Genomic DNA, 18,314 nt, shown 5'->3' with positions numbered 1-18,314 from the left:
AATTAAATGTGACATGTACAAATAATTAAATTATGTAACAGTGGAGGTTGAATGCAATGCACAGTGTAAAGTCCAAGTTGATGAAATATATAAAAGTGACAAGTGCAGAGATTAAATGAGGGATGTGAAATGTAAAGTCCAGTTTGATAACAGAAAAGTTCAGCTAACAGCTTTTAAAAAGAAGTATGAGTAATGAGGTAATGTAATTAAGCACTTTATTTTGTTATATGCACCATGTAAGCACAAGATAAACTGAAATAATAAACCTGTTAAAACCAGATTCTGGCCGTTCTATAACACAGAGCCTCAATTTTAGGTAATAATGCTGGAGGCCCTATCATTTCAATTCATATTGCAATTTAGTGGTGCATACAGTATTAACAAACCACCCATTAGCACTTAATCATATTACCACAAATTGATTGCAACAATGGTGACCCCAGAACTTTTGGGCCCCCTAATGGTCTGGGGCCCTGGGACAATCCAAGCTTGAGTTTTATCAAATATTTAAGAAGTCTATATGTTGTTATGTGGCTCATTTGTTCAGGTAACCCAACACCCAAAGACTGGACTTTCAAAAATACATTATAGTTTCAGACAATCATTTAATTCTAGTTCTTGCTTGACATATCATTTATTACTGTCACATATAACTAATTCTGTTTCATACTATTTACAGTGAATTAGGTTAATGGTTTAAATGCAGGTGGAGTTATCAGGCCACAATGGTGGAAAAAATATTCTGCAAATCAAAAAGTACACATGTCCCCTCCTACAAAGTACCAAAGTTAATTATATGTTTCAGTGGGAATGATGGAGAACCACATCTGTCATACAATCAAATGTTGTGTCAGTAAACTGTATTATACTGAAGTTATGAATGTCTGGGTTTTGTTCTTTTTTTTTAGCAATTCTTTTATTTTGAAAGCTAAATTTGCTCAACTTCCGGTTTTGGTCTCGTTCTCATTTGTAGACTTGATAAAGACCAAAAGAACTGGGTTTTGTAGTTTTTAGCTGTTACATGGATTTAAAGAAGGTAGCGTCGGTCTGTCTGTTGGTCGTTCAGCCTACTTTGGTCCAGACTGAAATATCTTTATAGCTATTTGATGCTTTGCCATGAAACTTTGTACAGACATTCATGGTTCCCAGAGGATGAAGCCTACTGACTCTGGTGATCCCCTGACTTTTCCTCTTGCATCACCAGCAGGCTGACTGATGTGCCTGAGTGCCACCTCACTGAGGCTGTAGACTTGTAACCTTGTTGTAAAACTTCTCTGATTGCTTGAGAGGCGTAAACGCACCACAGTTTATAACATTCAAACACTTTATTACTGTTAATATTTACATAAAGTCTGTCAAATAATAGAAGTTCACACCGTGTAAACCTGAGTCAACATTGCATAGAACCTAAGACAAATAAATTAATACCCCCAACAAAATGTCTAAAATCGAACACGGTCTGAAAACATGTCTAATTAGTCAATTATCCTCATGTTAATTAAGAATGAACCCTCATCATACTGTCACTGTTTGCAGTGTTCTGGTTCGGTGGTGAAACAAGCATATTTATTTAGAAATGTGTTTTTAGAATGGTGTATTCATGGATTAGTAAATAACTTAGAAACAAACAGTAAACCTGGTGTCTATCTACCTCAGACTGACATGAATCATGAATAAATGACTTTAATGTAATTACACTAAATTGAAATTCAGTCAGACAAGACATTTGACAATGGGGACATGAGGTTAACTAGACTGTCCCATGTCAAGACCAGCTGCAGTTCTGATGATGCACTGTGTCTGGGAATTAAAACTACTCGTATTTTAATATTTTTTCACCAAAGTAGAGGGACGTTTGTATAATATTTTATATTCAGTGTTGTGACAAAACATTTCAGGATTCCTGATTTGAACAGAAACAGTATCTTCCACCTCTGTGCTCTCAGGGCCGGCACAGTGTGGGCCTCATGGTGACGAAGGTAAAGTTGTAGCTGTGTGGGAGACCCTGATGAGTGGTGAGGTTGAAGGATTGCCATGAGAACGGATGCAGACCCCCCTGCGTCGTAGGGCCATTTATTGCCTCCGTGACCAGCTGGAGAGCCATCTGGTAGTCCGTCACCTGTACCATGAGAGAAATGAGGAGGGAGGCGCATGGGAGGGAGGGAGGGAGGGTTTTTGTGTTTGATGAATGTGGGTTCCATGACATTTTTAAACTGCTGATCATTTGACCTTTTCCATGCCAGAAATAAAAAGGATTCAGTGTTTTCCCTCTGTTTTTTGTTTTTTTTTGTGGAAAGGCCTCTGAAGAAAGCCCCAGGCTAACAAACATGTCCATGTTAGCAGTTCTTTCAGATAGGGTAACTGAGTGTGCACATTATGAACTCTGGGATCTTTGAGTGAAGAATTTTAGTAATTTGTAGCCAGGTTCCCACAAAATTTTGTACAGACATTCACGGTTCCCAGAGGACGACTCCAACTGACTTTGATGATCCCCTGACTTTTCCTCTGGTACCAAAATAAGTTTCAATTGTGGTTTTGAGTGAAATGTCACAGAAACTACTAGATGGATTGCCATAAATGTGGTACAGACATTCACATCCCCCTAACCTCTTACCTTAGTGTCATAGCAACCCCCTGGGCGTGGTCTCCTTGGTCTTAGGTCGTTACGGCAACAGATGGTTTTACATGGATGGCCCTTGGAATAGGGATCTCTCCTGTAGTCTGAAACAGAACCAGTTTGACCTTACAGTCTGAAAACAGCCACAATATCCTGAACAGCACCAGAAAAATTAACTGTTTGAGCTGTCAGTCACATCTCCGAGAAGTTCGAAAGGCCTTTGAGTTCAGGAAAATATATAAAATGACTACTCTTCAGAAATGCTGAAATACCAGAGATTCAAAGTCCCTCAAAAGAAAAAAAGAACAAACTGATACTTCTTAATTTTCAGTATATTAGGAAAAGTCAACCCTCATGTTGAGGAATGCAGGAGTTAATGTTGAACCTACTGTTGTATCTCATGATGTGTTTGAGGGAGCTGAGGTCAGACACCTTCGCCTGGTCCCTGCGCAGGATTTTGGCTCGGGGACAGAGGTCATAGGAGAAGTCTTCTCCGTGTCTCCTCCACATCACGCCGTACCCACTCAGATTGTAGATTTCAACGTGAAATGGTATATTGTAGGACGGCCAATACCCTATCAAATGTGGCAAACTGAAGGTAAAGGTTGTCCAGACACATTATTACCTTGAACAGCCATCTTGGTCAACACTGAAAAATCTATAGAAACAGACAGTATGTCTTTGTTTCTTACCTCTTCGTAAAGCTTCGGTCTGGTCCGAGTGTATCACCTTCCTGGGAATCTGCTCCACAATGGTCAGAGCTCCATTCCTGATGCTGTGACCCAGAGAAACCCTGCTCAGGTCCACCACCATGTACTGACTGTTATATGTACCTGAAATACAGGGAGATAAAACCTTGCTCAACAGCATGTAAGAAACCCTGAATGAGTGAATGAGAAGACAATGTTGCTAGAAGATATTTTCTTTCTCATAATTTTCCTTTTGACCCACCTTTCTGACTGCTGCTTTAACAGATTAAACAGATGGACTACCACAACAAGGATACTTATCCACATTGGATTTGAAGGTCAGCATCACTTTACGCTAAAAGGACATACCTAAACAATGGTGGCTTTGCATGTTTTAACCCTTTAACTACAGATTACATATTTTTTTTACATATCTGCTTACCATTTTCAAACACACACTGTTAGTTGTTTAGCAAGTGTTTGCACTAAAAGCAACTTGCAGAGACTTAAAGCTTTCTTTAAACAGGTAAACCATCACAGCAAATAATTTGTGTCATAGTTACACCATCATTGTGTGCTACTGTAGGTGCAAGCAGGGTTCATTTTCAAAACTCTCCTGGCTGGCACTTTCACTCTGACAGCTGAGAACTGACAGTAAGCTGCTGAAAAGCAGCTGCGTTGTCAGAAAGGACATCCAGAAGATAAACAAGCAAACCTAGAAGTTGTGCTTCCATAACTCACATAAATAGTTTAATAAAATTTTTAGGCCTTGCTCTCCGGATGGCAATATCAGGTAAGTCAGTCAGCCGGTTGGTCTGTCATTCGATCAGTCAGTGCACCACTTTTGGTCCAGCCTGAAATATCTCAACAACTATTAGATGAATTGCTGTGTAATTTTGTACCGACATTCATGGTCCCCAGAGGATGAATCCCTCTGACTTTGGTGATCCCTTGACTTTTCCTGTAGTGCCACCAGCAGGTCAGAGTTTTCACTTATCCTTTGAAATATCTCAAAAAGTTTGTCCAGACGTTAATTTTTCCCAGATGATGTATCCAAATGACTTTGTCACTTGACTTTTCCTCTTGCGCCACCAGGAGGGTGACATTAGTGTTTTTGAGTTAAATGTCTCAATAACTATTGAACAGATTGGCTTGAAATTTGGCACAAACGTACATGTTCCCCACAGGATGAATTGTAATCACTTTAGTGATCTAGTGGCATCATCAGGTCAGAATTTTCATTTGGCCTGTACATTGGTTTAAGACCAAATACTCAGCTGTACTTTGTGTTTAATGCTAATTAGCAAATGTTAGCATGCTAACACGCCAAACTAAGATGGTGAACATGGTCAGCACCTGCTACATCAGCATGTTAGCACTGTAATTACATTTTAGCATGCAAGTACAGCCTCACAGAGCCTATAGTGTAGCTGAAGACTTGTTGATCAGCAGAACGGTTGACACATCCTTATCCACACCAACAGGTAAAGTTAGACTGTCTACATTACCACCTATGGTAAAGTAACTTATGAAACCAGCAATGTAGTGTTCAGTGTGACGGATTACATATCTACACACCAAGTCTTTGCAAGTACATTGAAACTGTATTGACATAAACTCCTGACTACCAAAGGAAGGCAAATCATTATAAAACTTAAAGTGACATTTGACAAATGAGCATTTAATATAAAACTCATACGATTTGGGCCAAAACATGCAAAACCACCACAATGATTAAAGACCATTGTTTGGAAGTCTCTCTCCTCTTACAGACTTCATTGCTATCAGAACTAAAGTGGTTTTACAACAGACTCATCAATCTAACTCCAGCTGCATCTGCTTCTTGCAAATTAGATGGCTGGCACAGGAAAAATAACATGCACAGTCTTGCATGTGCCTTGGGGATCTGGAACTAGCGGAAGAAACACAGTAAACTTCTGGCTCAGGAGTTTATACTGACTTGCACGATAAAGCCCCAACTTAACCGTGAATGAAATGAAGACAGAGAAAAAAGTAAAGGCTCTTGTATTTACTGCCTACAGTTTGGAAGGAGGGCGGATATGAGAGCAGAGTCTGCTGGGTCACCAGAGGACTTTCAGTCTCAAGAACACTCTGTCCTGTTGTCCTCTGCCCTCCCATAGCAACATGATGTGAAAGATCAAACCAGCTGCCCAATTAACAGACACAAGTGTTGTGCAATGAGAAGGATTGGTCTAATTTGAGAGTCTGATGAATCTCTTTGGAAATTTGTCTGTGAATTTTTACATATCCAGGGTTTTAATCCCAAACAAATGTAATCATTCAAACCCTTCTGCAAGTCTCATTTTCTTCTAATCTGCTCTTATTTCTATTATTTCTCTGTTCTGTCCCATTTTTTCTATCACTCAAATAGAAGTTAGTTTACTTGAGATAAACTATTAAAGTAAAAATACAAAAGTAATTATTTTTAACTTAATCTGAGTAACATTTAGTACTTTAAGATCTTCATTAAAGGGCAAGCATGGCATTATGACTGTAACTGCTGCAACCAACCCATCCTAATGATGCACTGATGATAAAAAGTAGTGACTATCTTTTTTATCTGAAAGGTCTTAAGAGGGAAGTGGGGTTCAAAGTAAATTTACATGGAATATACTAGTGTAATCACATTCCTGGGTGGTGTATTTTTGTGTTGTATCCTACAGATTCAGTTCAATTTAAGAATCAAATTTCTTACATATTTATTTTAAAAGTGCGTAACCTTCATTCACTAACAAAAACCCCCTCCTACACAACCCCCTCAACAGCATCTCACCTGAGTTGTATTTGGAGAAGATGCGCGCCCACTCCTCTCCGCTGTGCGCCAGGCTGTTGGCCAGGCGGACTCTCTGCCAGGCCAGCAGGCTGTGAGGGCTGAGCCGCGAGAACAGAGAGACGTTGAAGACACTGTTGGAGGTCTGAGTCATCAGCAGGCCGCTCCCAAGCAGGTAGAAGTCATCGAGAGACATCAGGAAGCCTGGAGAGGGAGGAGGAGGAGGAGGAGGAGGAGGAGGAGGAGGAGGAGGAGGAGGGAATGGTGGTCATTTAGAAGCCAAGGTTAACAGCAGTGAGTGGAGGAGGATATTTTAGGACAAATATTGAAAATATAATATTTGAGCAGGGTGGGAAAAGTAAACAGTTGAGATTAGATAATTTCTTATCGTCAACTGCAACCCACAGCTTGTGTAACTATTTATCAGTGGTGGAATTTATACTCAACTGTTGTTTTCAAGCTACATTTTGAAGTACTTGTACTTTATCTGAACATTTCCAAATCAAACGTCTACTGCACCACATCAGAGGAAAATATTGTATTTTTTATGCTTTACTGGTTGTTTTGCAGATTATGATTTTTCAATCAAAACATATCAATGGGATGCTTGAAAATGTGCATGAAACTACTAAATAAAATATTAGCTGCTTACATATTACATATCTTCCAGTATCGTGTTGGGTGCTTGCTAGCAGGTTTTTAATACTTCAGATTGCTGCTGTTTCTCAGTCCAATTTTGGTATGTTTTAAGGCTGTATTTTTATTTTCTCTTCTATTATAATTTTATTATTTTATATAGACTAATGGGAGGCTGTGACAGATCTGTCTGTCTCACTTGTTTTTATGTTGCTGCCTGTCCTGGCACGAGGTTCTCCTTGCAAAATAAATATTAAACAAATAAAATAATTAATGAATAATAATAATGCAATAGCCCTAAGAGGAACTATTGTGCATAATGAGTGCTCTTACTTTTGAGAAATAAGTAAATTTTGCTGCCATTATTTTCTTACTTTTACTAAATGTAAAGATCACTGCTATTAAGGTATTTAGAAGTATTAATAGCAGTACTGTGAAGACTATTACTGCCATTGTTGTCATTTCAGCCAATAATACTGCTATTAGTATTATTCATACTACTATTACTATTATACCTGCTGCTATAACTATTACAAATTACAGGAACAGAGATTTCCTTCTACTTCTTTTAATACCACTGCTACTACTAAAACATTACCATTAGAGCTGCAACGATTAGTTGATTAATTTATTTGTCAATCAACAGAAAATGAATTGGCAACTCTGATTAAAAATTGATCAATCATTTATACCAAAAAATCACTAATTCCAGTTTTTTAATTTACTGTTATTCTTCCAACATACTGTATATAACAGTCAATTGAAAATCAAAGGCATCTAAGAAATGGTAAATGGCATTTTCACTACTTTTTAATATTTCACAGATCAAACAATCAAGAAAATAATTGGTTACAGCCCTAATTAAAACGACTACTTCTGCTGCTGCTACTCTGCAGTTAATAATGAGTATACAACACTGCTGCTGCTATCAATAATAAAATCATAAGCAGAGGAATATTTTCACCACTACTACTACAAAAAGTATTTGTGAGTGTATTTCATCGTTTCTGTTGGCCCTGACCTGCTGTGTATGCTAAATGTTTCACATTGTCAGAGAGAAAGCAGCTTAAGAAGGCTGCAGAGGTCACACACTACCTCCGCTGGCAGGAGTGTATTTCATCTCTTCATTTTAATATAGTGAAGTGATATCCTTGGCCTGCCAGTCTCTAAAAATAGTACTTTAAACCACTTGTGTTGTGATAGCAATGGAGCCTGTAAGAGGATTTTTATGGCCCACACCACTCGGCAAATCTTTGTCGACAAAATTACTCAGCCTCCTCTGACTTGACAGTGAGGGAATACATTTCATCATGGTTCTGTTTGGGTGCACACACACACACACTCTGGGGTGGATGTTTCCTCGTCACTGACTAAGCTGTGTGCTTAGCAGAAGAATTACTTTCAGTAGAGACTGTTCATTGAGGATTTGGGTTAAGTCCTGCATGCCAGTGTTGATATTTTCCAAGATGAAAACGAAACCATGTGGATTAAGGACAAGCAGGTCACCTCAGCTCAGGGTTTCTTCCAAGAAAGTTGTGACTTTACGTTGAGGAACTCTGTACTGTTGAAAATTCAGGTCATGCCCTGAGAAAAGACAGTTTTGGCTGTCAAATCATCTAACAAGCTATAAATCTCACTTTTGCCAATTTTACTTTTGCCATGAGGTTCTTGTACAAAAAAGGCTCATGTGTGATATTGTACTTTGTGTGTATGGGAGTGTGTGTGTGTACCAGGGTAGCTGCTGAACGACATCTTTCCGGTGGCGGTGTGCATGTCAGACACCCTGAAGTCCCAGTGTTTGTAGATACGCATGGTGGCTGCATAAGTATACCAGCTAGAGTGGCCAAACAGCAGGTTCTCAAAGCCTGGCAGCACCTGAGACACAGAAAAAGAGAGGATGGGTTGTGGTGAGGGATGTGTGTGTGTGTGTGTGTGTGTGTGTGTGTGTGTGTGTGTGTCTGAAGGGGGAAGTAATAAAAAGGTTCTTCTTATTGGTCGGGCCATGTATGCTGTTTGTTTTTAAAAAAAAAATCACCCTCAGTATCTCTTATCTGGATTTTTGCATGTGTTGAAGAGATGTTAGCCATGCTAGCGGTGTGTCTCTATGGACGCCAACATAGGACAGAAATATTTCAACAACTGTTGGATGGATTGCCATGAAATTTGGTTCAAATCCATTAAGTCGAGATGATGAATCTCAGTGACTTTGGTGATTCCCTGACTTTAGCACCATGAAGTTTACATTAGTGTTTTTATCTCAACAGCTATTGAATGGATTGTCATGTTCCCCTAATTTTCACACTTAAAATTGTAATCACTTTGTGGATGTCCTGACATTTTCTCTAGCACCATCATCAGCTCAAACTCACAGAACTATATTTCGTATAAGGATCGAAATCTCAATCCAGACTCTTTGTCTTTTGTGGTTCTGCGATGGTGGAATGAGGCAACCAGCTCCACACGGTGTGCTGACTCCCTTGGTGCATTCAAGAAACACCTGAAAACTCAGCTCTTCTGTAAACACCTCAACACTTAAGCCCCTTTAACTTTTTAGCACTTTGTTTCCAAAGATACCAGGTATGTGATGCTGAATTACAATGAAATGTTTTTAAAATTATGCACAGGACATCTAGTATTTTCCATTCCTTGTAATGGTGCAGCCATTAAAACTTTGTTTCAGATATGAATATTTCACTCAGTACTGGTAAGTGTGATAACTTTTTGTTTAACGTTGGGGCTACTTAAGGGAAAATTAAATATAACAATAAAATAAAATCTCAATGTACTCAAAGGACAATAAAATCTCATAAAATGATAATGTGGAGTTTCTGTTGATTTGTGACACAAAAGGACAGATGGTATTGACTCACTGACACATTTAAGAGGAGGGAACCCATGCACAAGGATCTACAAGAAAACCAGTTAGGCCTACGTAGAGGTTTTCCAAGCTTGCTCACAGCTTGAGCTAAATGAGCTTGGCCTAACCTTTATGAGAGCAGTGCAGTGGCCCATTCCTGGCATTCTGAAAGCACTGGTCCCTGTGGAGGAGTTGGAGCGAGGTGTCAGAGCTGGGACGAGGTCCAACAGGTCACCGACACCGTTCAGGAACTGGACCGCAAACGCTGATAGAGGCTGGGCAGGGAAGGAGGGCAGAGTGGCAGAGATGAATGAAACGATACTGTGACAACTCTCTCACCATCTCTCCAACACACACACACACACACACACACACACACACACACATACACACATACACATTCACACACCTCTCTGTGTTTGCTTTTGGCCCATTGTGCAGCTCCGGCGTGGAGCCCGTCCAGCTGGGCCAGGATCAGTCCCAGATGCTTCCACAGAGGGTCGCTGTTCCTCCGCTGTTTCACCTGCTCTCTGGCCCACTGGTCTTGTTTGCTGCAGATCATTAGGAGAACAGAGAGACACTTTGGACTGTTTCTCTGTGTGATGCGTGCAATCTGTTAACTTCTCAAATCTGCTACCAGATCTTACTATAAAATTAACTTAAAAATTACAACAAACACTGAATGCATAAATTCCATTTTTGCATTTAGTATAAACTAATGTCAAGACAGATGAGAGTGGTGAAGTTGATAATAGTTCACATTCAATACCTTAAGATTTTACTATTTCTATGACAAACAAACATAAAAAAAAATTGTAAATATTCCAAGAAACCTATATAGTCATGTGAAAAAGCCTCTGAAAAAGCATGTGAGACATATATATCAAGAGTGAACTAGATAAAATATCTGGCAGCATACGTGGTTTTAATCTTAGTTTAATCTAAGCCATAAAGATGAACAGAGAGTAAGACTGCACCTTAAAAACCTTTTCAGGGGATTCAGAACCTTCTCATCTTTTATCAGCTGAGGATACATGTTGGAGTAGTGACTGAACATCTGTCTGCGTTGGAGAAAGAATGACAATATTCAGTATGTGTCAGCCACTTACAACAGCCTTGTTGAGTGATATTTATATTTTCAGAGATAGGTATATTATAAGCTACACGGTGAAAATTGTAATCAGAAATGTCACATAATTATTAACATAGTTAAAATGAAAATAGTCTTTTGTGTAACATTGTATGATAGTATACAACAGGTGCCACATTTTAAAGGGCTCTTTCAGTATTTTGCTAGTATTCCCACAATTAATGTTACTGCATGCTTTCTTGAGTGTTTTAATTTAGAATTGACTGTTTTTAAGGAAAGTAACACAGTATACAGTCAGAATTATTTACATTTATAATATATTAACACTGATACAAGTCAGCTACTTGGTAATGATCTGTAAGACTTTAATATGATAATTTAGAAAGTCGTTTTGTCGGTTTTCTCTGCCCTGCATTGCAAGGTCATTGAGTGTAATAATTTGTAGAGATAAATAGAAGTTATTCTTTATTTTCCTTGGAAAATAAAGAAAACATCTCATGTTGAAGAAAAATGAAAACATAAAATATGCTTGTTCGTATGCAAAATCTGAGACACCACTGATCGTTCAAAATGTATTATATATAACATACTGCTGCACTTGACCATGGAAAATGATGCTGATTCACCCAGACAGAGACGTCATTATTCATGGTAGATGAATGCTTATTGTATTATTTCTGATTCTGATTTCGTAAAGTTAATACCTACAACACAGACTTGAATTAACAATGTGTTCAGGTGAGTTTGACCGTTGATAGTAAACTAGTGATTGACTCTGTAGACTCAAAGACCTGAGGCACGTATTGGACTACTCGCCCAGCAGTGAGGTAGCCTTCCAGGTAGCCAGCCAGGAAGAAGGTAGTCTCATCTTCCTGTGTGATTCCTCCGTAACCGGCACAGATCTCCAAGACGCCCCATCCAGAGAGGAGCAGAGTGTCATTGAAGTAACCGTAGGCTCCCCCCTCTGTCTCCATCACCCCCTCCTTCAGGATCACACTTTTCTGGGCAGCATCCCAGGACACGGTGGCCTCTTGGAACTCTACCATTCAAGGAGGATGGACAGGGTTACAGGGCTGAGGTTGGATAACACACATTATGTAAGATAATGACATGACACCAATAGAAGGAACTATTGGGAGTGTTTTTACATTCTTGTTGCTTCGTTTAGTAGACAAATGAATATTTATCTTTATAGACTATCACAAGGATTCACATTGATTATAGGTGTAGTTACTTGGACATAGTACAGGTATTATAATTTTCTATTTGAAACAGAATCTGATTTATTGAACGGGTACGTTGACACACACAAGGAAACATACATGGTTTGCTCCCAGTAAACATAAAGTATATACAGTATATAATTGCTTTAATATACTGTATATTGATGTTTAATTTTGAAGTATATATTCTAATCACTATCTGTCATTTTCAATATGACAGAATATGAAAAATGCTTTAAAAAATAAAAATTTACATTGCAATAATATAGTCTGTATAAGACAGAAGAGAATAGAAACAACATGGAACAGACAGAACAAACAAAAAATAGCATTTTATAAAATGTAATATGGGAATGGTTGCCACCATGCTGTTTCCATATAAACAAACAACCTTTCTTTTTTAGCAGTAGGTTCAACTCAATCATTATGGATTCAGAATTAGTTTCCGTCATGTTCAGATACACCACACCACCGTTACTCACGGTAAGTTTGCACCGATGTAGCCAAAGTCAGCAGTATGCACAGTTTCATGCTCTGCTTCTCCATGTCAGCTGATAATTTCCTGCAAATTTCTGCCTCTCATGAATTTCAATAAATAAAAATGTCTTATTACGGTCACTTCTGTATTGAGAGCGACGATGATGTCGTGCGATTCCGCCGGTTGCTGTTTTTTTTAGTGGGCTGAAACATTTTTCGTAAACATAATTAACGCGAATAATCCCTGTATAAAGTTCTTCCTCCACGAGAGAAAAAGAATCATTCACCCCAGATGGGACTCGAACCCACAATCCCTGGCTTAGGAGGCCAGTGCCTTATCCATTAGGCCACTGGGGCTTGATGAGAAAGAGGCGTGGTCGTTGTTATTTATATCTACACGTCTAAAGTACTTAATACATCTCAGTTTTAGCTGTATATTTAGCATTCTTATCGCGCAGGACATTGCAAGACGTTGCTTTTGACAAGTAAAGTTCCGGAAACAATATTTACTTCATTTTGAATATACAACAAGAGCATGATAATAAACCATTGAAAAGGCCGAGTGACGCGATCACCATGGTGATGCGCCTACGTTTCAAGGATGGTTCTACTATCTCTCCCACATAGGGGTATTTATGTTATTCAAATGCGACAGTGATTATTAAAATATGCATACAACGCCCTAAATAGAGCATTAAAACAATAAATTGTACCTTAAATTTCTTAAATTATGTTATATTATGCAAACCCTTCCAACTGCTGTATAGTTTCACCGTGCAATAAATGAGAGTTGCCTATTTTAGACAAATGGAACTTTCACACTTGCGCAGTAGCAAGCATGGTTTTGTTTGGAGAGAAAATAAATTCAACCACCACGTTAAGACGTTTAATAAATAGTCTGTATGGAGGTAAATATATTAGCTATATATTTTCAGTGACACTACAACCACTAACCCACCTGTGAGGCAGTCGACAGTTTCAATTAAATGTCAGGTATGAGTAGAACTCACAGCGAGTTTGTATTAGGTAACTAGCATTAGCATTAGCTCGGTATATTAGTAACGATAAACACATAACTGTGGCTGCCTGATACTGTTATCTAAAGAAATACTAATGCTGCCATTGGTCTACCATCTGTTATCCAGGATCTTAAAAAATCACTGAAGATGCCTCTTTTTGGAAACACATTCAGCCCGAAGAAGATTCCTCCTCGTAAATGTGCATCTTTGTCCAGCCTTCACGCGGTGAGTTTAGAGAACAACTGATAGTACTAAAGACATTATGAAGTGCACTGATGGGAAGCTAATACCCTCATCTCCTATTTGAACTCTTATTAAACCTTTTCTGATGACTCGGAGACATATGCAGAGAATAAACAAAAGCTAATTAACGACGTTGAAGTTAGCTTCCGACTCGAGGTTGAGGGGAAAGTTAAAGGAAACATAAATAATTATATTTAGTGGCGGACTTTTTCACCACTTACACTTTTGAAAAAGTTTTATACATCGTAGCAAAAGCCGTAAGCCAGTTTAAACCCACTTTCAGATTCGTGAAACCTTTGTTTCACGAACAAAGGTTGAAAAAGGGGCGATTTCACTGCTTTTTTCCCCATCCAGACCACAGTAGACCAGGTCCAGATAAAAAACTACTATATATAGACCTGTCAAATCTGGACTAGATTAACATGGAGACTCCAGATACTCATTAAAACAGGCTCAGATTTGTGAAACCTTTCTATTTGTGAAAAATAAAAAAGGGCGATTTCATTGATAATTCTGGTCAGTTTAATTCGATTGATTGAAATTATTTATTGACAATATGAAAGATGTATGATATATATAAATAAATGAATAATATATGCACAGCCTCAACCAGGAGGCATAATTTCTTTGGACAGTAGCTGTTGAAAGGATAAAACACAATAAAGCTCAAGCGCTTATTTCCATTGTGGTCCTTTGGGTGCAGGTGTGTGTTTGACTGTAAGTATGTAAGTGAGTATATGAGCCAATAACATAAGTTAATGTGTGTGTGAGCTTAATCTATACTTAAATAAGTCAAAATCAATTGGACTTAAAAACCATATGTTCTCTTAACCCAGACACAATTACTCTAGGAATGCATGAACAACAATCATTTTCTATTCAAAAGAAAAATTTGAGTGAGTAAAGAAAATTTACTATATATATATATATATATATATATATATATATATATATATATATATTGTGATTGTATTTCAAAAATAGTAGTATAATATAGTGTTTTGTGATCTAGACCTGGGTATATTCCAGAAAGCAGGTTTAGTGAAAACTCTGAGTTTTTAACCCTGAGATGAGGGAAACTTTGGGTTTTCAGTTCCAGAAAGAGAAGTAACAAAAACTTGGGGTCAGTTACCGCAGTAACTGACTCTGTGAAGCTAACCTGCTCACTGGCAGGTTAATGTATAATGTATAATCTCAGTTTAAATCTAAAAAATCAGTATGAAGCTTTAGACACATGGGATCAATGAATAATTATCTCTATCACTCATGATGTGATTGGTCGCACTAATGAAACATCATTCCTATAATATTGGAGATTATATGTTAATACATCTGAGCAGGTTGGAGCAGCATTGCTGAAAGTTGTTGAGCAAAGATACAAATTGATGTCTAAAATTTTAAATTTAAATTTAAATGATGAATTAATGGACAACACTGAATAAAACTATATTGTATAAAAAGACAAATGTGCATCGTCCACATACACATGCATTAATATCTCTACGTCCACTGGATTAAAATGGAGGCTCTGCCTTTTATTTACCTGTTGCCATAGTAACTCATAGTATTGGAGCTCTATTGATGATGGCTTTTTTCTTTCATCATGAACACGCTTAAATCAGAGTAAACATACTCAGAGTTGATTGAACTGACTCTGATGGAACCGAAAACTCTGAGTTTCCCATCTCGGGGTTCATCAACTCAGAGTTCAAGGTTAGACTCAGTTTGATAAACCTGTTTTTTTCTGTAACAGACCCCTGGTCTAATGTGGTCTGGATGGGGGAAAAAAACAGTGAAATCACCCTTTTTTCTCATTTTTCATAAGCAAAATAAAGTTTTCACAAATCTGAAAGTGGGTTTAAACAGCTTGAAGGCTTTTGCTAAAATGTCTAACACTCTTTCATAAGTGTAAGTAAAAAAAAAAAAAAACAGAGAATCTGCTGCTTTATATCAATATTTATGTTTCCCTTGACTTTTTCCTTAACCTTGAATCAGAAGCTAACTTCAGCATCGTAGCAAATTACTGTTTTGAGACTGCTGAGATGTGGATTGTGCATAAGGGGCTGCAGCTTGACATCATGGTGGCTACTAGTATTGTGCATTTGGCAAACATGCAGACTTATCTGTTTTCATTTTATTGTTTCATCCCTTTGAGTTGGATCGCTCAACAAGGGAAGTAGAGCTGGGCCTCGAGTATGGACCTCCTGTAATGAACATTGGAGGCCAGAGTTGGAAATTTGAAGAAGGACAATGGATAACAGGTAATGACTTCCATCATGTTGAACACAGACCGGTGCAGCGGCTGTGTCTGCAGATTAAGTGCAGAGAACTTTTTTTGCTCTCATGTGTGTTGCAATATCTGCTGGATAACTGCCTCCAAATGTCCCAACATTCATGTGATTTTTTTTCTGCATTTGTTAAAACCAGAATCTGGTGGGAATGGGTCCAGTAGAGAATTGCAGCGGCTCAAGAAAAGAAATGTACAGCTGGAGGAGGAGAACAACCTCCTGAAACTAAAGATTGAAATTCTCCTGGACATGGTGAGAACTGAGCACACAGAACATTTGAATTTATTAAAGATGTAATATCTGTATACATTGAGGCAAGAAAGTTTGTTTGCAACATAGGTTTAGCCCAACACTGCTTGGCTTTGTTATAAAAGCTTGCTTACAACATTTTAATTATACCCTTAATTACTAGTGTACGTGATGTAATTTACTGTCTTACCAAAGCTGTTGTACCTGTATTTAATATTTCCCCTCTAGCTGACAGAGACTACAGTAGATAACCACATGATGGGGAAAGAAGTGGAGGAGATAAAGACTCAGCATCGAAGGAAAAAATGACAAATCTGATTTGATGCCTTCATCATAGGAAATGTTCTTAAAGGGAGTTTGTTGTTGTAAAAAAGGTCTTACTTTGTTTTCTTTTCAGCACAGAGATAAAATAAAGGTCTCTTAATTTTCTCAAAGATGAGGACTGTTGTGTTACAGGTTGTTCGGCTTCAGCTGTAGAGCAAAAGTACAGCTGAATCACTTAAGGAACTACTTTTATCTGCTCTATAGCATTTGTTGAAGTACATCACCCTAAATATGAACAATCTGTGAACATCTTTGTTCAATATACACATTTTCTTTTTTATATTTCTTTGTATTTACTGTATTTTCTATTGAGATTAAAAGTAAAATCCATCACAGGGAAACAGGTGTTTTTCTTGTTTTTTTCATTCACAGTTTTTAGAACATTACATTAATCCTTTTTGTATATAAATCTCTTTTTGAGTTGTAACCAGGGACACATTCACAAAAGGACAGAAACTTGAAGACTACCCAAGATAAAAGCTTAGTTTTTAGAATAGAACAGAATAGTCCATCTCCACACAATATTTGAGCTGTGATGTTGAAAATCTAGTAGTTATACTGTATGTTGCCTCGTGGTCCACATATAAAACCATGTAAATAACCCTTGTAATCTGAAAGTTTATTCTTGAACTTGGGAAAAGTAGTTTCAGTTGCATCATGAGTTGCATTTTTTTTTAGGGCTACAACTAACAATTATTTTCATCATCAATTCATCTGCTGATTATTTTCTTAATGGACAAATCTATAAAATGTCACAAAATAGTGAAAAATGCCTGTTATAATATCTTAGAGCTCATGGTTGCATCTTCAAATAACTTGTTTTGTCTGATCAGAAGTTGAAACTCCAAAGATGTTCAGTTTACTATCATATATGACAAAGAAAAGCCTCAAGTCATCACGTTTGAGAAGCTTAAACCAACAAATTATTGGTGTTTTTGCTTTAAAAAAGTGACTGAAACTATTATAACATATTTCTATCCCTTGTGGTATGTAGTTTGTTTGTTTTTCCGTCTATTTATAGAAACCATCACTTACAGCATGTGACATGAAGATAATAACAGAAACACTTTGGCATCAGAATGAAATAAAGATAACAGCATGACTTCACAGTGTCACTGAGAGGCTAAAGGACTGCATTTCAAATCCATGTTGAAATTCCGTTTTATTCATTTATCAATGTATTTTTGAATGATGTACTTATTGACTATTTTATGTTGTTTTTGTAAATCCCTCTTTAATTTGAATGATTTATTGATGGATAATTATTTCATTTGTAAATTCTTTTTATAATTCCTCTTTTTATTACCCATTAAAATATCAAATAATGAATTGCTTTGTAATTTAGTCTCTATTTATGGATACATTAATTGATTTGTAAACCAATTTATTAATTCTTGTTTTTATTGTACTATTAGTTATTAATTAATGATATGCTTTATTACTATATCCATGATAGTTGTGGTCCTCCATACAAAATACTTTCTAAATTCAGTCATGAAAAGTTTAAACGATGGGCGAGACCTTGACAGCTTGGATTTATGGATGTTAACTTTTTTTGGCTCATTTTCTCAAAACTCTGAACACAAATTCTAAACACAAAACCACAAACACAAAATGCAAAACTACAAAGTTTTTGCATCAAAATGACACACACACACATGCCATCACATGAATAGGTCTTTTTACCAACTAAAAACACACGGATGTGCTCAACACAAAACACTATTATGAATATCTTATCAGTAGGTTTATGGCTTTCAGTGTTACACTGTAGACGGTTGTAAAAGGTGAACATACACAAATGCAATACA

At 37.4% G+C, this 18,314-nt stretch overlaps 2 protein-coding genes and 1 non-coding gene across 5 annotated transcripts; 1 reads left to right on the top strand and 2 right to left on the bottom strand.

The window, feature by feature from the left end:
- Positions 1-889: 889 nt before the first annotated feature.
- On the bottom strand, positions 890-12,713 carry plbd1b (phospholipase B domain containing 1b). Its single transcript, XM_067576412.1, has 11 exons — positions 12,386-12,713; positions 11,493-11,719; positions 10,568-10,647; positions 10,000-10,141; positions 9,719-9,865; positions 8,464-8,608; positions 6,101-6,301; positions 3,310-3,450; positions 3,007-3,192; positions 2,615-2,721; positions 890-2,119 (listed from the first exon to the last, which is right to left on the bottom strand). The coding sequence occupies exons 1-11, from the start codon at positions 12,447-12,449 to the stop codon at positions 1,943-1,945; spliced, it is 1,617 nt and encodes a 538-aa protein (XP_067432513.1). The 5' UTR covers positions 12,450-12,713; the 3' UTR covers positions 890-1,942.
- cby1 (chibby 1, beta catenin antagonist) lies at positions 12,289-16,613 on the top strand. 3 transcript variants are annotated; one of them, XM_067576413.1, is made up of 5 exons: positions 12,289-12,386; positions 13,526-13,624; positions 15,798-15,903; positions 16,070-16,182; positions 16,408-16,613. In XM_067576413.1, the coding sequence occupies exons 1-5, from the start codon at positions 12,330-12,332 to the stop codon at positions 16,486-16,488; spliced, it is 456 nt and encodes a 151-aa protein (XP_067432514.1). In that variant the 5' UTR covers positions 12,289-12,329; the 3' UTR covers positions 16,489-16,613. The 3 variants fall into 3 exon arrangements, with proteins under 3 accessions (XP_067432514.1, XP_067432515.1, XP_067432517.1); XM_067576414.1 differs by lacking the exon at positions 12,289-12,386 and adding an exon at positions 13,183-13,288; XM_067576416.1 differs by lacking the exon at positions 12,289-12,386 and adding an exon at positions 13,223-13,373.
- Positions 12,665-12,737, bottom strand: trnar-ccu (transfer RNA arginine (anticodon CCU)). Its single transcript has one exon. It is a non-coding gene; the product is annotated as a tRNA-Arg (tRNA).
- Positions 16,614-18,314: the final 1,701 nt, after the last annotated feature.

This window comes from Thunnus thynnus, chromosome 20 (assembly GCF_963924715.1).
Source record: "Thunnus thynnus chromosome 20, fThuThy2.1, whole genome shotgun sequence".
Classification (NCBI taxonomy): domain Eukaryota; kingdom Metazoa; phylum Chordata; class Actinopteri; order Scombriformes; family Scombridae; genus Thunnus; species Thunnus thynnus.
The sequence above is the reverse complement of the archived record's forward strand: the minus strand, read 5'-3'. Positions and strand labels throughout refer to the sequence as shown.